General features: G+C 41.6%; 2 protein-coding genes and 1 long non-coding RNA gene across 4 annotated transcripts; 2 read left to right on the forward strand and 1 right to left on the reverse strand.

Moving 5' to 3' along the window:
• Positions 1-3,632: 3,632 nt before the first annotated feature.
• On the forward strand, positions 3,633-4,784 carry LOC120661540 (vascular-related unknown protein 1-like). Its single transcript, XM_039940434.1, has 3 exons — positions 3,633-4,114; positions 4,230-4,298; positions 4,450-4,784. The coding sequence occupies exons 1-3, from the start codon at positions 3,752-3,754 to the stop codon at positions 4,630-4,632; spliced, it is 615 nt and encodes a 204-aa protein (XP_039796368.1). The 5' UTR covers positions 3,633-3,751; the 3' UTR covers positions 4,633-4,784.
• Positions 4,785-11,339: 6,555 nt separating this feature from the next.
• LOC120661542 lies at positions 11,340-12,711 on the reverse strand. Its single transcript, XR_005669933.1, has 3 exons — positions 12,279-12,711; positions 12,095-12,139; positions 11,340-11,811 (listed from the first exon to the last, which is right to left on the reverse strand). It is a non-coding gene; the product is annotated as an uncharacterized LOC120661542 (long non-coding RNA).
• Positions 12,712-15,955: 3,244 nt separating this feature from the next.
• LOC120661543 (protein disulfide isomerase-like 5-4) lies at positions 15,956-22,750 on the forward strand. 2 transcript variants are annotated; one of them, XM_039940435.1, is made up of 16 exons: positions 15,956-16,028; positions 16,107-16,206; positions 16,950-17,040; positions 18,022-18,116; positions 18,700-18,757; positions 19,038-19,222; positions 19,484-19,541; positions 19,831-19,871; positions 19,966-20,040; positions 20,913-20,969; positions 21,130-21,196; positions 21,394-21,540; positions 21,648-21,872; positions 21,977-22,138; positions 22,216-22,293; positions 22,409-22,750. In XM_039940435.1, the coding sequence occupies exons 2-16, from the start codon at positions 16,169-16,171 to the stop codon at positions 22,484-22,486; spliced, it is 1,455 nt and encodes a 484-aa protein (XP_039796369.1). In that variant the 5' UTR covers positions 15,956-16,028; positions 16,107-16,168; the 3' UTR covers positions 22,487-22,750. The 2 variants fall into 2 exon arrangements, with proteins under 2 accessions (XP_039796369.1, XP_039796370.1); XM_039940436.1 differs by having other exon boundaries at positions 15,972-16,028; positions 19,043-19,222.
• Positions 22,751-23,185: the final 435 nt, after the last annotated feature.

A 23,185-nucleotide genomic window follows, 5' to 3' on the forward strand; every position in this document is an offset into this window, starting at 1 on the left:
TTGCTACAGTTACCAGCTGCCACTGGGCTTATCAAAACAAGGACAGGACAGCCGATTGTTAGATCCAGCACTTAGTTAAGATTCCACAGGGGGCGGCAACAATAAACTACAGCTGGGATCCCACTACCTAGCAGGATAACGATAAGAAACGCAGCACACAGCAGAATAATATTTCAACCCTCATTATTCGGTCCAATGCCCGGTGAACTGCATGTTAGCAGGCACATCACATCAGATGTTTTCAGTTCATCCAATACCTTGTACCTGTAGCTTTCTCCTCTGCAGTGCAGGATTTTGACTTCTACCTTGATAGCATGCAGTTTGGTATACGTTGAATCCTGTCCATCTTTCCTGCTTGAAATTCTTATAGAGAAGTCGTGGCAGGTGTGCTGGCAGTCTGCCACCATATGCCTGCCCCAACATGGGAACCTTATTGTATTAGCCTCCTCCGCAACTTCAAGTCTTCAACCTGGTTGGGAAAACTCCATGACCTGCCACTGAAATGTCAAAAGGTCTCCCAGAAGAGGCTAGGTTATGAGTGATTATGTCGTCCAAAGCGCATCGTATTCGCGCATAATCTTTCAACGGCATAATGATGCGTTCAATATGTCTTGCTGGATTGCTGGAAGAAAGGCCATGTGCAGAAGCTGTGAACCATGTACTCTGATGATCAGGTTTGATCCAGACATGAGCGTTGAAAGATCTGAACATGCATGGATTTTGCTCTGTTGCTGTAGGAGCTGATTGGGAAAACTCCATGACCTGCCACTGAAATGTCAAAAGGTCTCCCAGAAGAGGCCATCTTGTTTCATCAGTCAGTCTCTTGATTTAGTCACTCCTTAGAACATTTCATCTCTCGACCAATTCAGAATCGGCAGTGTAAATGATTGAGCGGTCCAAATTAAACCCGCAAAATAAGCAAAAATTGTGTGCCGTCGCTTTAGCAACTACTATGGAAGATCCACGTCCTATTTTGCTGCATATCTTTCAAGTATACTGTCGTCGAGTATGGAGATGTACAGTCCTCACACACCACGTGTCGAGACCCAGATTCTGATGAGCATCGTTCGGGTGCCCGTGCCGTTTCACTCGTCTAGGGCCATGGAGATAACCGGTGATCTATCCCAGTTTCTTTCACTTCTGCTTGTCAGAGAATGTCTGTTGGTTTGGCAGCTGCCGAGAGCATTGCACGCGACGCTGAAAACCTGGAGGAGATGGTTTGCTCGCTGACTCCATACAGGAGTTGTACGTAGTATATGCTGCCTCTGCCTGAAAGTGTTGGTTTGTCAAACAGCAGCACATGGGCGGCAATCATGTCACAAAAAAAAACTGTTCATCGCCGTGTCGTCCGGCACTCCGGCCTTTAGGTAGGCTACATATTTGGAACCTGTGTGGCCACTCGAAATGCCGTAGTTCGTACGTTGCTGGCGATGATGAAAACAGGGGGTCGTCACTGTTACTCTATGAATGCACAGCTAGTGCCCCATTATTACGATGTCTGGTTATCTGAAATTACTGGCACTGCAAATGAATTAAGAGGAGGAATCGTTCAGGTTCGGCGCATCCGATTCGTTAATTCTCGCCCCGTGAAGCCGAGAATTCTCGAGAAATATTATAGCGGTCGACGTGCACTCGTCGTGTGGATACTTGATGAGCCATCAGCTGGTTGGTTAATTCTATATATGTTGCTTAATCCGCCGGAGAATGACTAAAACTATGCGCGGCGCCGATTTGAAAAGCCTGCCGCCGGACAAATATTCTAGAGGGAACCGAGCTGCAGACGCTAACGCATCGTGTGACACCCCCATGCTTTAATTTCCCCCATGTATGTTGTGGTCTGCACGTTGTCGCATGGCAATGTTTATGCAAATGTAGAATCTGCGGGCTGAGTACTGTCCAAGCAATCTTTTCTCACGGGTATCTGCTACTATACCTCCGCTATCCTTCACTTGTGGATCTGGGCCCACCATCACGGCGTCAACAGACATAGTTAACTCTAGTTTGGTATATCCTAACTAGAATTATCACAGGTAATGAGAATAATACCAAGACAGCCAGACAGGTCTAACAGTACAATTTTTTAAAAATAAAATAAAAAAAATACTGCTAGAAGCTCTTAAGAAAGAGAGAGTGGGCACCCAAGCTTCAAGACCGGGTGAGGAGTTGTCAGCACCTTCTACCGATCGAGCAAGCACTCGATCCCTGCCTTTCGTTTACACATTTAGAAGTTCTATTTTTTTTATATTGGACTATATATATTAGTATGATCAACAAGTTTTAAGAAGAGGATGAGAACAGGTGGTAGCACTGATGCACTATTGTTAATTGTGCAGTCAGCAGGCTGGATTCAATCAACTCTCAGCTTACTGAAGAAGATGACTGTTCGAGGTTCGTACGGACTTTTGCTGACCGATTCTCATTCCCCGATGACATGAGCCAGTTGCATCAATGATTATTGCATATGTTTGCAGTCTGAAAAACTTGATCTGCGGGGGGTGAGACCGCCCCCACGGCGTTGTTTGAGAGGTAGAATGACCTTCTCACAGCAGGCCAAGAAAACCCCCGAACCCCTGCCACACCCGTACACGGGGGCCCGTCGCCTTGTGAGTTAGGCCGGGCTCCACAGTGCTTTGGATGTGGGACAAGCGAGGGAGTTTTTTTAACCCCAGAGCTGAAATTCGCCCCCGAGGGAGATCAAACCCAGAACCTCTGGGGAGTGCCTCCAGCGACTAACACTACGATAGCAGGCCTTTGGCATATGTTTGCAGTCTGAATATGCTCGTTCTGACGGACGCGATCAACTCGATCGGCACGCGGACGTGCGGCGCACAAGCTAATGGCAAGAAGGGCCGCGTCTGCGCATGCGTCAGTGCTAGTAGCCCGTAACGGTAAACCGTCCCGGCCAACCAACAACTGCCCGCCCCATGACCGGGGTCGTCGTCCCTCGCTCTCACGCCACGCCTTCTATTTTCAACGAAGGCGCAGCAACTAGTGCAAGCTTGCTGCGTGTGGTCATGATCGATCAACCGAACGCGCGCCATTCATGGCTGCAGATTAGCTGGCTAGATATGTAACAATAGCAGCATTCTACTAGAACTAGCAAAGGTTCATATAAACTGAATTCCATAGCGCAGTGCAGTAGCACAAAGCAAATTTCTAAGTTGGCAGGCATGGTTTTGTAGGTTACGATCCGTTTTTTTAACTTACAGTGCAATAATGCTATTTAATTTTCTTATTTAGCGAGTTTCAATTCATCTCATGATTGTGCAACAACCATGTCTGCATTGGGACGGAAAAGTGACCAATATGTCAAATGCTAGTGTGGATGCGGCTTGAAATTGCATAGGCTATATATTCCTAGCTATATTATGTATGGTGTATATATATGACTGATGATTAGTGGTTCCCAAACCAAGAAAAAATATTCTTCGTTTTCCTTGTAACAGAAACGGTGCATCTAATCTAACGGTTGATTTCAACACCCCACCTACCTGTCCCTTTCCCCTCCCTCCTCTAGATGTCATGCACCTAGCGCCTCTCTCTCTCTCTCTCTCTCTCTCTCTCTCTCTCTCTCTCTCTCTCTCTCTCTCTCTCTCTCTCTCTCTCTCTCTCTCTCTCTCTCTCCTTTTATATATAGCCAGGCTGTGTGTTTATCTCTTGGCAAAGGCCATTCGTTCATACATATTAGCAGAACCTAATACCCTTCAGTTTTGCTTTCTAGCTTGCCTCTTCACCTGTGAGCTCACCAACCATGGAGGATCTAGTCAGTAGCCCATCTTTCAGTAGGAGCGTCCTGAGCTGTAGCCAAGGCCAGGCTCAATCAGGAGAGAGCTCTTGGACCGATTACTTCGTGGATTTCATGCTATCCGAGGAGGAGAAGAAGAGACGGGGTGCTAATTCCTACTGCGCTGCCGAAGACGACGACGGCCATGGAAGTAGCCTTGGGGAGGAAGAGGAGGATTCTATCATCTCCGACGCCGCCTCTCGCGCCCCTGCGTCCGCACTGTTGCCTGCCAAACACAAGGGGTTGAAGAAGCTCGAGAAGGCTTTCAAGGCCCTGGATCATGATGATTCCCTGGAAGATACTGCAAGCTCCCCAGTGAATAGCCCAAAGGTTAGTAGTTACTGCTTACAAGGCATTATATTAACTCTCGGTTTCTACTGGTTAAAGCTAGAGAGTACTGCTTGTTGTGATGTTAATTTGTTCCTTTTTGGGTTGCTTCTTTAAGGTCAGTGCTGTGTCACAGCTGGAATTGAGCCCTAAAAGGAGGTGCAACATCAGGGACGACCTCACCAAGGTATGCTAGCTAGAACTTAATATTCATTTTCTTGAAAATAAACATAGCTTTTGAGATCGCTTACTAAAAGAATAAACATAGCTGTTGCTTGCAGAGCATCCGTTTATTTATAAAAAAAAACCTCTCTTCTTCTTCTTTTTTCTGCATGAAGGAAGCAGGAATTGGCGATGATCACGGAAGAGAGGGGATGGATTGTACAGATGCAGCCATGGAAGGAGTGAGATTTGGTGATCAGAGTCAGACTAGTATAGCTCCATGTGCAGAGCTCAAGGGCAAGGGGGTTTGTTTGTTTCCCTTGTCCGTGCTGCTACACTACCATGGACGAACAAATTGAGAGCTCTCAATGTATGAACAGCATATGAAGTGTTGACCCTTTACACTCTATGCATGTGTGGGATAAATGCCGAAAAATACATTTATGTAGTGTGGTGATACTGTGGATACACTCTTATTTAATGAGAAATTAATATGTGAATATTACTATTACTCGGCGTATTCATGTGTCCTGATTTCATTTTCCATTGCGTTCTATACTCACAAATACTAACTGTGTTGCTAACCAACGAATACTGGATAGATGCGCTGGCAGCTCAGTTTTTACTACTACTTGATTGGTGCAAAAACCTAACACAAATAAGTTAAATATAAGTTAAGGGTAAATGAATGTGTTTCCTCAAGCAAGATGAACTTGTATCTTTCATAAAAAGAAAAGAGGAACTTGTATCACCAGTATTCGTTTGTTTTGACTTTGACTCAATTAAAGTACCATTATTGAAGCGCATCTAGGCCCGTAGATGCAATCGGTAAGTTTCGGTGATTAATGACGACTGTATGCGACTAACGTGTGTTTTGAAGGAAATAATCTTTGCGAGTTAAGTCTCATATAAAATGTGAAAGGAGACCCCTCAAAATTCATGATCAAACGATTCATGGACTCAAATTTTCAAGAATAAGGACCATTCTAGTTTCAAGTGTCACAAGGAGATGAAGGACACTTGATTTAGTTTGAGTTTTATAGATTTAAGTTAGTGATCGTACTATTAAGAGGGGTTCTCGGGTTAGTAGCTTGACTCAAGTTGATATGGCCTTAGAAATAATGCACACTTGCTAGATTCAGTTCAAGAGAGCTCAAAGAAGTCAAGAAAAATACTTGGAAGAACAACAACTCAAATAAAGAATCAACTCCAACTCAATTCAGCTGAAAACAGGCAGATTCAGTTGCACCGGATACACAGGTGCCTCAGCACCGGTCCATCTGATGGCAACCGGAAACACCGGTGACATGCCACCGGTGCATCCGGGCAGTGCAGCAGGAGTTGGGTGATAAATAGACAGTGTCACCGGATACTACGGTGACCCCGTGACAAAGCACCGGTCTATACACATAGTCATTACTCAGAGAGCTTGTTTTTGGGGTCTGTAACTTCTCTACTTCACCGGATACACCGGTGACCTAAATCAAAGCACCGGTGCATTGACATAGCTATTCATCAGAGACACTGCAGCTGGATTTCAAGGAATCTCTTCAGCACCGGATACACCGGTGCCTCCTAGGAACATGCACCGGTGCATCTCTGACAGTCTGTGCACTGATTCAGATGTCAACGGCTACAATTTGGCTTCAGTGTGATCGGATACAACGGTGCTATGTCTTCGGTCTATCCGGTGCCTGCGACTTTTGTGCAGATTGTTCCCAACGGCTAGGGGTGCCTCTCCACTCTATATAAGTCGACCCCCTGGCTCATTTGTGGTGCCTTTGACGCATTGAATACCTGAGGCCACCCTAGAGAAGAAGAGAGAAGTGTTTAGAGCTATTGATTGAAGATCTAGTCTTTGCAAGTGATCCAACAAGAAGAAATCAACCACTCTTTGAGTAGCAAGTGTGCTAGTGCTTAGGGCCATCTCAGTGAGGGTCAAGTGAAGCCTTGAGAGTTTGTTACTCTTGGTGTTTGATGGCACCTAGACGATCTTGGTGATCAGGTGTCTCTTGGTGAGCTCTTGGAGATTGTGGGAGCCCCAAGAGAAGGTGATTGAACATGGTGTGAAGCTCGCCATTCCGGAGATGGAGAAAGAGCATTCTTAGTGAAGACTTGCTTTTTTGGTGATGCAAGGGAGCGATACCCTTAGTGGGTGCTCCAACGTGGATTAGGGGGGAGCGTCAACTCCTCGATACCACGGGAAAAAATCCGGTTGTCCCGTGTCCCTCTCATTTCCATTACTAGCATTTCATATCGCTAAACCTTGTGCTTGTGCTTGTTTGATCTCTCATTGCCTAGATTTACTACTTGCTAGTTTGCTCTCTTGACTAGGTTGCATACTTGTTAGTGTGATCTTTCTTAAGGATGATGAACATGTTAGTATTTTATCCTACCTAGTTTAATTATGCTAGTGTACTCTAGTTGATAGAATCAAACTTGTAGATTGGGCAACACTAGTCTAGGATAAGGACTCGATAGAAATTCGAAAAAAATCACAATTCAACCCCCCCTTCTTGGGCATCGATCCTTTCAATTATCCTCTAAAGAAATAACCAGTATTAGTGTTATTCACAGATGACCAACATATATATAACTTGCACCTTGCAAGAATAACTCTTCGGTGTGGTAACTGCAAACCACTGGCCATTGTTTGCAGTATATATATATCTGTCAATGTTGCTACTTTAGTACTAGGTTTAATTTTTCTCTTACTTCTTTGGAAGAAAATCGCTCACCTAGCTGTCACTTTTGTTTGATATGAAATCAAGTGTTTTCATACCGACCGGTGGCCATTGTTTGCAGTATATATATCTGTCAATGTTGCTACTTTAGTACTAGGTTTAATTTTTCTCTTACTTCTTTGGAAGAAAATCGCTCACCTAGCTGTCACTTTTGTTTGATATGAAATCAAGTGTTTTCATACCGACCGGTGCACTAGTTCATCAGCATGAATGCATGATCAAAGGGTTTATGTACCCTACTCACTTGGTCACTTGTGTGCATCATAGCTACCAACCATGCATGCATGGGTGGTTTACTGGTTCATGTACCAAAACACACCAAACTTCCTATTTCTTTGAATCTCCACACCACGTCCTTGCCTTCTCCTTCCATGCAAGTTAAATCCTGAAAAAAATCAAGAGTTTCAGATATATCTCACTTAGTGATATTGTCCTTTTGACGATGAAGATAGTGTGTGTGTGTGTGTGTGTGTGTGTGTGTGTGTGAGAGAGAGAGAGAGAGAGAGAGAGAGAGAGAGAGAGAGAGAGAGAGAGAGAGAGAGAGAGAGAGAGAGAGAGAGAGAGAGAGAGAGAGATGCAATGGCATGCATGCTTATGAAAAGAAAGGGTGTGGTTAACAAGTAGCTTTCAGTGCACAAGTAGTTAAGGGTTGACTGTTCCAAAGGATTGGAAGCTGAGAGACTTTTTTTTTGTGGAAAAGAATATGAGGGACTTATTACTAAGAAACAGAATAATATAAAGGCTATATATAGGGCCTTCCTGATTAACAGCTTGAGCTTGTCTTCAGGCGCTAGGCATGCACACTAATTTCTACTGCACCATCTATGTACCTTTCATCAATATTAATTTGGAGTCAAGCTCAAACATGAAGTCATGAGAGCTACCTATGTGTAGCTTTTCGTCTTAGATTCATGGTTCATCACGTTTCTGAACAATCGTCTCGTTTCATTACTGTCGGAACACATGACTAACACGCCAATTAAACCCTGTCTGGAGCAAAGATAGGAACAAACTCCTACATCGGTTTCTAAATTTCGCTAAGTACTAACTTTTCCATGCATTACACGTACGTGGTTTCCAGAGTCGTTTGAAATTGCTGTTAACTGAAGTGGAACACTCATGTATTTTTTAGCGCGAAAAGATCTAGACTCTGGATTTTAGGACTTTGGGAATTTACAATCGACTCCATTGATCACCTAATAAAGGTTTGGCATGAATGAATGAATGGTATTATGGCAATGCATGCACAAAATTATGGGATTTAATTTCTTTATTACGTTGAGACTTTTTTACATTTTCTGGCAAAGTTTTTAAGTACCAGGTACTTTATCCTAGGTACTTCCTACCTTCACCAGCGTTGGATTTTATCAGATGGATGACTCCTATTTTTTTCAATCATTGTAAATTTCTCTATTAAGTATTGTTCCAGACCATAAATGCCTATTACATATTCTGCCAATTCTAGATTTAGTTATATGATGTCCCTACATGTTTGTAATATCATTTTCTTGAAACAAGAATCCAAACCCACGATCTTAATAGGAAAAGAAAAAGCATTCCATACTCCCATGCACGATGGGCAATGTTGGGCTCCATGTTACTGAAGCTTCTACAGAAGGGGAGAACAAAATAATAAGGAAATGCAGGTTTTTTTAACTAATCCATAATCTAAACTAACTAATGATGTCGGGAACACATCAGATGCAAACCAACATCTCCGTGCAAACTCCAATCTAGCCATCGGATCAACATCCAAGGGGTATGGGGGGATTGAGTAATTTTACAATTAACCGCCTGCTATTGAATTTGGCAATCACACTTTTGTAAATTCCCCCCTCCCACTCCATCCGCGCGCCCCCTTGAATGTTGATCTGGTGGTCCAGATTAGAGTTTGCACGGTTTGCATGGATAGGTTGGTTTGCACCTGATATGTTCCAAATGATGTCTCCTTTAAAAATTCTTGAAGACTAATTAATCAACTACACTGATCCCAATCTTTAACCAGAGTAAGTACATTTATATATGCATCAACTGATCGAGTTATTGACAAGTGGAACAAAAATAGCCCTCTTGCAGGCCCCGGGGAACATAGAAAAGCAGCGAACTCAAACTGAAAAGAGAATCACATCCATGTGCACGGCATTAAGGTTGGTCGAACATTTGAAGTATCATGCCAAATAATAATCCATGTCTTGGTGTTGGCCACTTGGCGTCATTTAAATACCAAAAATCGCTATGTTCTTGCACCCGTGTACACACATATGGCCAATATTCTTCAGCCGTCCTGATTAAAAGTTGCGACAAGTTGAAATTTTCTGGAAATAATTGGTACAAAAGGTTGATGGATTGTGAAGTCAATGTATTACTACTTGGTGACACTTAATTCGGTGGTGACAGACTTATCTCGGCGCGGAGCAATTTCTTGACATTCAGATATTTTTTTGCTTTGCAAAAATTCAAACTAGTTTATTTCCAGAAGTCTTGTCGGTGTCACACGACAACAACACCTATGTGTAGCTCACATGCTTCCTTAGCTTGTTTCCTTTTCCTTCCGGTTGCTCCTCTCATATCCGCACAGGAATTTAGTACAGCCGCCCTGTTGGATTGCTTGATCTGACAGTGCTGGATTATGTTCACTGGACAACCTACCAGCAGGTGAGAATTGTGAAATCATGATCACATAAAGCAACAGATAGTTATGCACTGTTCAGGGCGACCCATGCATGTCGGTTGGACCCATCACTAAAGAAAAGTCTTTTCGATGTCCCTGGTGCCTCCTCTTTCTAATTCAGTCACCCACATGGGGGCTTAAAGAAAAATTCTCAAACTTGAATTCACAAGTTCTCATGAAAGGTAGCATTTCACCTTTTCAGCTTGGTTCAGGAATTTTTCTTAAGAGGTTTGGTGTACTACCTTTGATGCTAGGCATGTGAGCAGTTACAGGCTGTGAAAGAGCATATAGCCTAGTGGTTACATGAGACTCAGTAACACCCTAGGTTCTGTGTTCAACTCCCTGTATGAGTGAATATTCTAGGATTTAACGATGTTGAAAAATAGTTGCAGACGGTGAGCATAATTTAGTCCCAAATTGTCGGGACTTTAGCATGCCAACAAATGTATCATCTTATTTATTGTTTTGTTGGCGCGCTGAAAGGTACTCAGAATGGTTGATGGAAAAATACATTTCCTTATCCTATCAGTATTATTATTAGAGAGAAACGATCCTGCAGGATACTGGGCACATAAAGTCTGGTCGCTTGCAATGTAAAGTGCACATCCGACTAGAATGAAACTTATCACACATAAAAGAGCGGTCCTATAGAAATATGGGCACCATGTCTCCTTTTGACATCATGAATATAATATAGCAAGGTATGAGAAAAACATGAAAACTTCTCAGACTAGTATAAATTTCTCCCCTATCTTTGATGAGATTGTTCCAATCTAGTTCTTTGTCATATGTACCGTCCAATTCAAGAACGATCTTGTTAACTGCTATGTTCAATGCACTCCGATTGGAATCAGTTATGAATTATGATAGGTGTAGACACATGACTACTGATTACAATGATCAGGCTGCGGTGAGATTTGGATTGAAGAATAAATTTCAAACAATCTGAAGAGCGAAGAACAGACTAGAATGCATGTTACATCCTACTCTTCATATAGGCAGACCATTGATGACTTCTTCAGAATCTCTTCTATGATCTATTTGATAGAAATATTTCATCAGCTCCAGGACTACCAATTTCGGGAAAAAAAACTACTGGATAATACCCCCTGTAATACAGGAGCAGAAAACCGTTTGAACTCTGAAGACATCACGTTGCGACGTACATTCAAAAGAATAAATTTTCAAAAAAATTTGGACGGAGGTGTTTCGAGTTTAAATTTAATGTTTATATCTTTTTCTTGAGATTACACAACTCAGACACTCATAATTTCCAAAAAAAAATTGGACGGAGGTGTTTCGAGTTTAAATTTAATGTTTATAGTTTTTTCTTGAGATTGCACAGTACAACTCAGATACCCACAACGCTTCTTGAGATTGACGAAGTCACCACAGACGTCTCGCTGTCGACGAGAACATTGTCTACCACTGAATGCACAACGCCGTTGAACTCTACAATATTCGCTCCCACAGGGAGTCGAACCCAGCTGCTATTGAGGCTCCTATAACCACTAGGCTACATGCACTTTCATATTTAACTAGCAGGTAACCCCGCGCGTTGCACAGGGATGGAGCCACGAATTCTTAGCGTGCAAAATCAGATAAAGGCTGAGGAAGAATGGTATTCAAAATTCCAAATCAGCATAAGAGAAAAAGGAAAGGGCCATAATGGGATAAGGTCAATAATGGGAAATGCTGATAGCCCAAAACAAAGAATCAACTGCAGTTGTAGTGAAGCAGCTGAACTGAAATTACAAAACCTGAATCAAAAGACTTCACAAAATTTAAAGGCAAGAATTGCTTTTGTTCAGTTACATCTTGTACTGAAATTGTGACCCAAGGGGGTCAGTAAAATAGAAAAGTACCTAGATTGGAAGATATAGCGGAGATTGTGCCAAAATGTATGCATTATAGAAAGGTGCAGCTAATCTGTTAAGACATGCATTTCAGCTAAACCCAATCATTCGTGCCAAAATTCTGCAGTATAAAACATACACCTCAAGGTGCATATGAAGCAGCAGTGATGAACATCTATGCAAATATCAATCCATTTGGAGTTATCATCTGTAGTTTTGGTCATCTTCATTTGGTATCAAAGAATGACTGCAACTTCCAATACATAACTGTGAAACAGAAATAAAAGATTGGTTCAGATTAAATTCTAAGTCAGGATTCAGAGTCTAATCCTAACTGCAGTGTCTGTCCGCACGCATCTGCATGCCTCTGCAGATGCAGTACAAACGCTACCGAGATAGCATCTCAATTTGCCTAGGTGGTATATAATTTGTGGTGGGCACATTTTACGCAAAAGAAATATTATAACAAACTATACATGTATAATAGGAAGCAAGGGGAAAAAAACGAACAAAATACCCTGAATGGTTATGGATGTTGCGAACACAGTACCTTGAATTGTGATGGCTGTGCGAACTGCATCCGAAAATAAAATTCCTGCGTGTTGCATAAATACACCGAGGTCAGATTTTGAGGCAAATCAATTGTAGTTTTTTTGGGGGGGGGACTGTATATGCAGACAACTTCATTGACAAATTTGTAGTTGACGAAGGAGCTAGCTGATCTCGTGTTCCACCTTGTCTATAACGACGTCTTGTGACACTGGTTCGGATAACAGGTGACCAAGATTGAGATGGTGCTGTTGGCGCTTGCAGTAGCATGGACATACATCATTGTAGAGACCAAAGCAAGCTCACCCGACCATGAGGTCCCTGCGATGTAAAGCTAACTGCACGTGCTCATCGGATCTGCAGGCGGAGGTGTTTGGGGAGGCGAAGGAGAACACGACGGTGATCGTAAGGTGCTTCTATGGCCATGCTAATTCAAAGTACCATAGCAATGTCTGTCAGGAGCAAACAACATAACAAAAGGAAAATAAATAAACAAATGGACACGAAAATGCAGAATTCACCTATGGAAGACTCTGATGTATGGAAGGTTGTTTGTTTCTCATGTGAAAACCTCGAATCCAGTTCATCTTACGGAAATAAAGATAATGAATGAGTTTTGATTACCTCTAAATGAACAAATGAAATCGAGGTCGGAGCAGGGCAGTCGACCACTGGAGGCGGACGGGGAACTGGAGATGGAAGCAGTCGGGGTCGCCGGCTCGGAAGTCGCTGAGAGCCGAGGCGGAGTTGCGGAGAGGCCGGCGACGCTGACTCGCACCGTCGCCTGTCGCGCCAAGGCCGGGACTCGGGAGTCGCGGAGAGCTGAGGCGAACTGACAGAGCTGAGGAGTCGCGGAGAGGTGAGGCGGAGTAGCGGAGAGGCCGGCGGCGACGATTCGTGCCGTCGGCTGTCGCGTCGAGCGTGCAGGACATCCTGGTCCGGCGGCGGGATACGCCCCGCGCGGCCGCGCCGACCGACCACCGCCGGGGAGAGTAAGAGGCGATGCGTCGTGGCCACCTGGGCTAGGCATCGGTAAGGCCGGTCGCGGAGCGGAGCAGCGGCTGGTGGAGATGGAGAGGCGACGCGCCGATCAGATCCGCCAGCAGGACCGGCCGCCGAGGAGCCCAGAGGCAGGGGAGAGGGTGGCCGGCGGCGCGGACGGGGCGGGCGGGTGAAGGCTGCCGGGGAAGGGGCAGGGTCGTGGGATTGGAGATGGATGGGGATGGATTGCGACAGGAGAGTATGGATAAGAACAGGAACCATGTATCGCGTCGCTTCGATCCGAACCGAGAGAGTTCCAGATGCCCCCGCCGAGTCTTAAAGCCAAACATCTGGATTGCTCCTGCTGCAGATCGGACGGATGTTACAAACCAGCGACGTGGCCTCATGAGAGAAGAGCTATGGTATACAGAAATAGAGAATATAGTAGATGTTTATAGCAGTGTCCTTGACTCCTATAGTCCTGTGTAGAACTTCAACCTGGAAATAAAATGAGAAAGAAGTGGGCAAGCACAGAAGACGGAGAGGGCCTAAAATGGAAGAGGCCGTCCAATGCGTACGCCTGGCCCAAAGATAGAGAAGGAGATATCACTGGGCCAACATAACCAGGTTGACGGGCCAATCAAGGAAATCTTTCTCATTTTTCGGCTATTCATCAGGCGCACCGCGGACTTGAAATTCAGACGATGTAAGCATTAATAATCATGCTTCTACTCATATAAACAAATGCGAATTGGCTTGTATTCCAATGGTAGGACGGTCCAGTGGGACGCTACCACTAGGGTTCAAATTCTGGTGCTCGCATCTTTTCTTGGGATTTTTCTAGGATTTACCGGTATTACACATTAAGTGGTGAGCGACGTTCCCGTCGACGACGAGGCGCTAGTGGTGACTTCGGGAATCTTCAGATCTACCGGTGCTCAGTCCTTCGGAGGTGCTCATAGGGGTAGGGTTTGCGTACGTGTATTCATAGGGTGTGAGTGTGCGTGCGTGTTGTGAGCGTCTTGTGATTCTAAAAAAAAATGTGTGAGCTTCATCAATCTATAAGTAATGTAAAACAAATTTAGTTTGTATATGGTGTGACCTGTGAGTGCACATACTTTGACTTGCCATCAGCATAATATAACTCATATGCTTATTAGAATATGCCCAAGTTGCTTGTAGGTGCCTAGGTGGTACTAACTTGTAAACACGTATGGCATGACCATTTGGAACTTGCAAGAGTCCCAAATACCGCTTGGGCAACTGGAACATAAAGAAATCTTGCAACTTCTGAGGTTTTTAGAAGCCACATGTATCTCTAAACTCCAATATTACGGTCTAAAGCTTGCAACTCACCTAATTTTGTTTTTTCTAACAGAACTTTGATTTGGCCTCCACCCACCTTGGCTTGATTAGAAGTTTTACCATTTAGCGTGATTTAGATTGCTGCAACTACATCAATTGGGATGGAGTATACAAGGACTGCATTGTGGTCGTGGTTTGCAACTGGACTTTATAATAAAGTAGGAAAAAAACTATCTTTGCTACATGACACTATGAAATTTATATGTGTTTGCAGTTATGCATGACTAGCCTATCAACTCGTGCTCCTTCACGGGCTAATTAAAGTTAATATAAAAATAAAACTTATAGCTAATAATTATAATTACATATCTCATGTCCTCTTTTATCTATTAATATACTAACACATACTCTAAAAATTTGCATTACATCTCCATATGTGTTTGATATATATTTAATTGAACTATTTATTAGTGAATTTGTATTCCTAACGCTCCATCATAGATGGAGATAATATATTAATAATAGTAGAAATAGTAATTTAGAATTTTACATTCGTGCATATTAATATTTTGTTATAATTATATAATTAGTAGAAATATTAATTTAGAATTCTATATTCGTGCACTTTAATAATTTGTTATAATTATATATTTTAAATTTAGATTTAGGGTTTACTTTAACTCTTAACGATAACATAATTGGATAATTAATATACACCCTTAGAGGGTTATTTGTATTATCTTATATGGTATTGCTAGGTAATTTACATGAAGATTAGGGTTAATTTATGTTTTTTATAATGACAGCGGTGGGTAATTTAGATACATGTTTAAGGGGTTACTTTAGTCTATTTTCATAGTTTCAGAGGCAGGTAATTTATTACAAAAGTTAACAGATCCCATGACTATTATTATTAGAATTGTCAGATTGATGGCCATATATTTCTGATTTTTGTGAGATTTTCAAGAATTCTCTATTTTTAGGATGTCCACCTAGAATTCTAGGTTGCTTCATGTGGAGACTTCTTTCTCAAAGAAGTCTTCAATTAGTAATAGGAAGATTTCACGTCCTCTACTAGTCGAAGATAATAAATTGTGTCCTGCAGTAATATGCACAATTTTATACAAGTGCTCCCTCCGTTCTAAATTATAAGTCGTATGACTTTTTTGACACCAAGTTTGACCACTCGTTTTATTCAAAAAATTTATGAAAATATAGTCAAATTTAACTCATTCTTGAAGAACTTGTATTGATGAAGTAAGCCACAACAAAAGAATTTACATTTTGCACAAATTTTTGAATAAGACGAATGGTCAAACTTGGGGTGAAAAAAGTCAAACGACATATAATATAGAAACGGAGGGAGTATATGTCTAGTGACAAAATATCCACCTTTCAATGTCCTCCAAAATACGGAGTACACCTTTTGTCGTAGTATCATGTAGTAAAAGTTTGCTAGAATAATGTACAGAGTATTACGGTTACGGAACTGATGATCGAAAACGAAACCAAGCGAGAGAGAAAAAAAATCAGACACCTTTGTTTTATTTTTTTTAAAGACAGACTAGGCACGGCCGCACGGGAGGCGCGAGGCAGGACAGGACGTCGGTGCGTTCGTGCCGTGCGTGCCATAGCGCGCGCCGTCCCTGGTGAGATCCCCAAGACGACGCCGACGACGAACGGAACCCCACCAAAATCTCACCTTTGTCCTCCTCCTCGCTTCCCAGATCTCTCCGACTCCCCCCCTACACCCCGGCGGCCGCCGCAGATCTGAGGGTCATCGGCAGCCATGATCTCCAGCAAGCTCAAGTCCGTCGACTTCTACAGGTGCGCCCCCGATCTGCCCTCCCTCGATCTCAAGCGCCCCTCCACTCCTCGATGCCTTTCCCGGGACAGGCTGGGATGCTGCGACTTTCTGTGGGAATTATTAGGTGAATACGGAGAACGGAGAGTGGTGTTGTCCGGTTGTGCTGGGCGGATTTCGGCGAATCCTGGATGACAGCGGCGTTTCTTTGAGGCGAATGCCCTATTGCAGTTGGCGCCGGTACACTGCGTCAGCGATGTTCCTTTTGTTTGTTTGTAGCTCGGTAGAGACGGGAGACTTGTCCGATCAATTGGTAGATGTTGTGCTCAAAATCCTGTTTTTCCTTTTGGTTTGTGGGCGTGACCATTCTGTAATTGCATCTTGAGTGGTAGCGCACTCATCCCGTCGTTAGATTTCATTTTGTAGTGGTTCTTCGTTTGGGGTTCCCTTTCGAGTTTGGACAGTGTTGCACTCTGATGCCGTATGCCATTCTAAAGTAGAAGCTAGTCCGTCAGTTCTGGATTAGATAGGAGAAGCCACATGTTTCCATTCTCTTAAAGAAAAAAAATGACGTTTTCTGTTTAGACGGAATACACCCACGCTATGAATCATGATGAACTAATGCATAATCCATCTCGTTGGGATTTGACAGCTGAGTGGATCACACTGTTTAGTTCCTCAATGTATCAACCATGCTATTCAGTGAGAAGCTTATTGTTACTCATGTCCGTATTTGTAATGTTTGATTATTTTTTTCATGTTGCAGGAAAATCCCTAGGGATTTGACCGAGGCATCATTATCTGGTGCTGGATTATCCATTGTAGCAGCACTAACTATGATGTTTTTGTTTGGAATGGTATTGCCCCACACAAGTTTCTCGTGTAATCAATATAATTTCCTTCATGTTCCAATAGGCAGTCATAAACTAAGTGTAAGGAAAGAAATTGGAAAAATAATTAATGACGCCCCTTTTTGTTTATGTAGAATACCATTCTATCATCTGGTTTTCTGTAGCATAGCTGACTTCAGTAACCACTTTCTATTTCTCACATTTGTTCCATTAATCGATTCAATTGAGTTAAGTGTTCTTTTTTTCAGTTGACTATTGAAATTAGAACATCAACAAGATGGGCTAGATTCTGAAGGCAAACTTCAAGCTAATGCGGCTGAAATTTGGTTTAGATTTGTCAATTGTGATCTAATAAACATTGAAAGTAGTAGTTTAGTTACATTATGCACTCGAAACATTCCAGTTACTATGGTACACAAAACATTGAAAGTAGTAGTTTAGTTACATTCTGTATCCCAACTATTCTAGTTGCTCTGCGTCCCATGCATTGAGGGTTGCCATGCCATTGATTAAATATTGCAATGCACCTTAGGGGGCGTTTAGTTGTTTTTGGTGAAAATTTTTGGGTGTCACATCAATGTTTGACCAGATGTCGGGAGGGGTTTTCGAACACTAATTAAAAAACTAACTTCAGAACTCACTTGGAAACCGCGAGACGAATCTTTTGAGGCCTTTGACCGCATCATTAGCACATGTGGGGTTACTGTAGCACTTATGGCTAATCATGCACTAATTAAGCTCAAAAGATTCGTCTCGTCGTGTACATCCAAACTGTGTAATTAGTTTTGTTATTTAATTATATTTAGTGTTTCATACATGTGTTCAAAGGGGAGGTGAAAATTTTTGGGTGAAAATTTTTGGGAACTAAACGGGGCCTTACTTGCCTGCCATTTAAAGTTGACTTGATTTCTCATTTTTATGAGCTTTATCTTTTGCAAAGGTGAACTTCAAGTTTTCAACTAAGATGTTGATTATTTGACATTGCAGGAGTTGAGCAGTTACTTAGCAGTTAATACTACAACATCTGTGATTGTTGATAGGAGTTCAGATGGGGAGTTTCTGCGGATAGATTTCAATATAAGGTAAGCCCTATAGCATATCTCAAGTGCTGTTCAGTTTGGTGTTTAGATATATCAATATTGATATGTGCCCGTACGGATGCATATCTGCATATGTACACAGTACTACACTTCTGCCTTTTCTCTTTGCATACAATTTATAGAATTAGTGATTTCCTGACTTATGCCAACTCTGCTGATACTAGTTGTTTTAGAATTTGATATCTATTGGACAACAAGCACTTTGGGCAACTGCAACTAGTAGGGAGGGCTCTTGTTCGTTTGCAGCATTGTATGGTTTAATTTGTCTTGCTGGTCATTTGAGCTCTGGAATGGTTTTAGGGAATCTAGCGCCGTTTGTTTTTCTCAAACACATCAGATCGTGTGCCATTTATTAATATATTACTATTTTTATTCTGTTGTTAACATTTTCTTTATTTTTCCTTTCTCCTTGGTTCATGTGCGTTTCATCTGTAGCATACACTAAATTACATGGAATGATAGGCTTTGGTATTTGTTTGGAATTAGGGATGATTTCAGAAACTCTTGGCTATGAAGCTTGATTCTTGTTCCCTCAATGTTTACTGATTGCTATTGTCTTTTACAGCTTTCCTGCACTTTCATGTGAATTTGCATCAGTTGATGTCAGCGATGTGCTGGGAACAGTAAGATATATCTTTGCCTCATATGCCTTTTTTTTTGTTCTATCTTCTAGAATGTGGCAAAATTATTAGTTGCTATCCTTTGATGATACTAGAAAAAAGGGGAACATGAGAGATGTATTGTATTTTTTCAGAAAAACAAAGACATGTTGAAGTACTCATGTAAACTATCATGAACGTTAAAATCATTTTTGACTAGCTTTTTTAAGCTATGTATACATCTGCAGACCACATTATTTTGTTTTCTCGGTTAACTTTAATTATCTGTTAAATCCATATGCAGAACAGATTGAACATAACGAAAACTGTTTTCAAATATTCGATTGATCGGAATTTAGTACCAACTGGATCAGAGTTCCACCCTGGCCCTATTCCCATTGTCAGTAAGCATGGAGATGATGTAGAAGAGGATCATGTTGATGGTTCAGTTCCCTTGTCATCTCGCAATTTTGATAGCTATTCACACCAGTAAGTATTCAGCTATCTACCGACTTAAAGTCCTGCTTGATCATACATAGAAGTCATTCTTTATTTTAAGATCAATAACCGGATAATTGTTCATGTTATTCTTTTCATCACCATCTTTCGGCCACTTATTTTTGCACATTCATATTAATTGTATCTCAATAGCTCCAATTCTTTCGGCCATGCATTTTTGCACCCCTCTTGTATTTCTTTTATGGGATCCCTAATATTGATGATAGTTATCCTGCTGTTGTTCCTTTTCAGATATCCTGTTTTGGTTGTCAACTTTTATGCCCCCTGGTGTTACTGGAGCAATCGACTGGTTAGTATTGTTCCTTGTGTTCCTTTCCATTTATTTATGTTCATTACTTCGGCTACTATATTTCTGAGGATATATGATAATGTTCAAGTCATCTGGATATAATATACACCACAGAACAACAGTTGCACCACAAAACAGTGAAAGTCCTTGTCATAGTTTGGTTAATTTAATTATAGATGCTTAAATCTGCTGATTTTTTTTCTTTCAGTTGAAATATATTTGTGGTTTTGTTCTGGTGAAGTAAATGTAATATGTTGGGCTGTTTCTTATCACTCCTTTTCTCTTTCAGAAACCTTCGTGGGAGAAGACTGCGAAAATAATAAGGGAGAGGTAAATACTATTGCTCTTTATATGCTCCTAAGAAAGCTTAGGGATCAGTGTCTTACACTACTGATTAATAACCTTGCCTTTCGATCATGTGCAGATATGACCCTGAAATGGATGGTAGAATCCTTCTGGGCAAGGTTGACTGCACTGAGGAAATTGACTTGTGTAGGAGGTCTGTACCTATTGATACTTACATTTAAAACCAACATGATCCGAATGTCTATGATGCAATATGGAATCACAATTCATTGTTGGTTTTGTATCATGAGAGATTTTGTCAACTAGTTATGGAGTGTCTAAATAAGTAGTTTTATGATGTGAGGCTAAAATAATGAGACCATGATGCATTGTGTTTCATAAAATCACAATGCCACTTCCATCTGGATTCTGCAGTACTTATTCCTTCTGGATCTATTTACATAGAGAACTATTCCTTCTGATGCTTCAACCTAAAGGATCTATTAAGACTGATATGCAACTGCTCAAGGAAGGGTTCCATTGAGAGCTCATTCCTCATTCTTCTATTCATTTGATACTTTGATGTCGACTATTTTTGAGATTTTATTTGGAAGCTGTTCTGAATTCTGGCCTTGTTGGCCATTATGGCATCGGGTTTGGAGCTTGTTAGTTCATTTAGACTCCTGCATCCCCTCTTCTAGTTTTCCAAAAGAAAAGTAGGAATGCCAGGAAGCAGTTTTTCTGTGTTCCATATTGTTGGAGGAAAAAGTGGGAAATGCTGGGGATTCTGTACGTCCCCACCACCTGCTTTGTTGTCCATCTTCATTAGCGAGTTGCCATATTCACAAACAGACAGATAAAAAGGGGTGGCAGAATTATATATATTTACCATCTCTATTATGGAATGCTCTCTTATGACTTAGTATTGACCACAAGAGAAATCCTGAAATTGTTTTTGTTCCTTTTCACTCATATCATGAAACCTGTTGTTCCTTCATAACTTCTTTGGTTTGCGATTTTGCTGATGTTTCTTAATCAATAAATAGCTGGAATATACTTTTCATCACTTTAGTTTATCAAATGCAGGCACCACATACAAGGATACCCATCCATTCACGTTTTCCGTAAAGGGTCTGATATCAAGTAAGTACAGTTCATTTACATTCTATTTAGATACCTTCTAGAGTTTGCTTGGCTAGTCTCCAGGATAATGCTACTTGGGCTGCAAATACTTTTTTTTGTTCTACGTCTGTTTTGATATTTTTCCTAGTTCTATGAAAACCCCTAATTTTTCTTTACACAGGGAAAATCAGGGTCACCATGATCATGAATCATACTACGGGGAACGTGATACTGAGAGTTTAGTCGCGGTATGTTATGTATTACTTGTTTACCGATTGTTTGTACTGATTTAGCAATGTTTATATTTGCTATGATTCTATATCCTAAACATCATGCAGGAGGAGAACTGAAATGGCCTCCAAAAGGCCAAATATTCTTTATTTGTTGATCTTATGATCTATTGTTAGCTCTTAACTAACTGCTGATGTAATGTTTTAAACCTCAGGCAATGGAAACTTATGTTGCAAACATTCCAAAAGAGGCTCATGTGCTTGCTTTGGAAGACAAATCCAATAAGACTGTTGATCCTTCCAAGCGCCCTGCTCCAATGACCAGTGGATGCAGAATAGAAGGTTTTGTGCGAGTGAAAAGGGTAAATCAGCTACGCAATGACTTGCACAGAGATAATTTTGTGCATATGGTTGGTAATATGGGGAAGGGTGTTTTGCTGCCTTTAATAATAACATGTCCATTTACCAGGTTCCAGGGAGTGTTGTTATATCAGCTCGATCTGGGTCACACTCGTTTGATCCATCCCAGATAAATGTTTCACACTATGTGAATCAGTTCTCGTTTGGCAAAAAACTTTCACCAAGGATGTTTCATGAATTCTTAAGACTAACTCCCTATCTTCGTGGATACCATGATAGATTAGCTGGACAGTCTTACAGTGTTAAGCAGGGTGAGGTTAACGCCAATGTTACTGTAAGTCTCTAGCTTTTTGTAATGTTTCATATAGGTCAGTTTCTTTTCAGCAGCAATATTTCTTGTTTCTTTTGATTTACATGATTTATTTATGCTACTCTTAGATTGAGCATTACCTACAAGTTGTGAAGACTGAGCTTGTAACACTGAGGTCCTCAAAGGAACTGAAAGTGCTCGAGGAATACGAATACACAGCACACAGCAGCTTGGTGCACAGCTTCTACGTTCCTGTTGTGAAATTTCATTTTGAGCCTTCTCCCATGCAGGTTGGCATCCTCATTATACTATTCTGTTTTATCAACACGTGCATGATACATCTAAAATGATTCTCGTTAACCTTCAGGTCTTGGTAACTGAAGTTCCGAGATCCTTCTCTCATTTCATCACAAATGTCTGCGCTATTATTGGTGGAGTCTTCACGGTGCGAACACAATCCTTATATATATATATATATATATATATATATATATATATATATATAGACATCTGTGAGTTCAGATAAAAATGTCTAATGAAAACTGCCATGACAATTACAGGTTGCTGGAATACTGGATTCCATCTTCCACAATACGCTAAGGATGGTGAAGAAGGTTGAGCTAGGAAAGAACATTTAAATTCCGGTGCCGCTTCAGCGGATGTGCTAGGTAGCCATTATTTCGTTGTACCTGGGATAGCGATTCATAGTGATCTATATATTGAAGTCTTGAAGAGGGGAAACGTGAGTTAGGCAGAGTTGAAACTAGGGACCGTGGACTTGATACTAGGGACATCACTGTTTTGCTACATCCCTTACAAATAATACAGTGGATCCTTGAGGGTGAACCCCGTAAAAAAAAGGTAATCTGCTGTTATTGTTCCTGTGGCTCCCATTGCCACTACACTATTGTTCTTCTGTGTTTCCCAAATTCAGCTCTAGGAGCCGGAAGAAGCCAACTTTTTTTTTTCAAGTCCGGCACCTGCGCAAACCTTAGATGTTAAATCCTTTCCTGCGATCTCGTCCAGTTCAAAGCATGCTCCAGTGTCGACCTCGCCGTCACAGCGTCAGCTCCACGGCCTGCTCGAGGAAGCCGTTGAGCTAGGAAGTAGGAAAGACATTGGCGTTTCCTCAACGTATTTCTGTTTTTTTGGCCACTATATATTTCTGATGAAGAACGAATGGGTATTCCTCGACAAATAAATGATGAATTTGTTTTTGCGACAGAGAACAAGGGGGGCTAAAAACTTTTCTATTCACGAAGATACCAAGATTACCCAGTTTGACTCGCTAGAGCTCCCTTGTTAGTACCAACATAAATAAAACATTTTGGCATTGC

The sequence above is a fragment of the Panicum virgatum genome, chromosome 2N (genome assembly GCF_016808335.1).
Source record: "Panicum virgatum strain AP13 chromosome 2N, P.virgatum_v5, whole genome shotgun sequence".
Lineage (NCBI taxonomy): Eukaryota > Viridiplantae > Streptophyta > Magnoliopsida > Poales > Poaceae > Panicum > Panicum virgatum.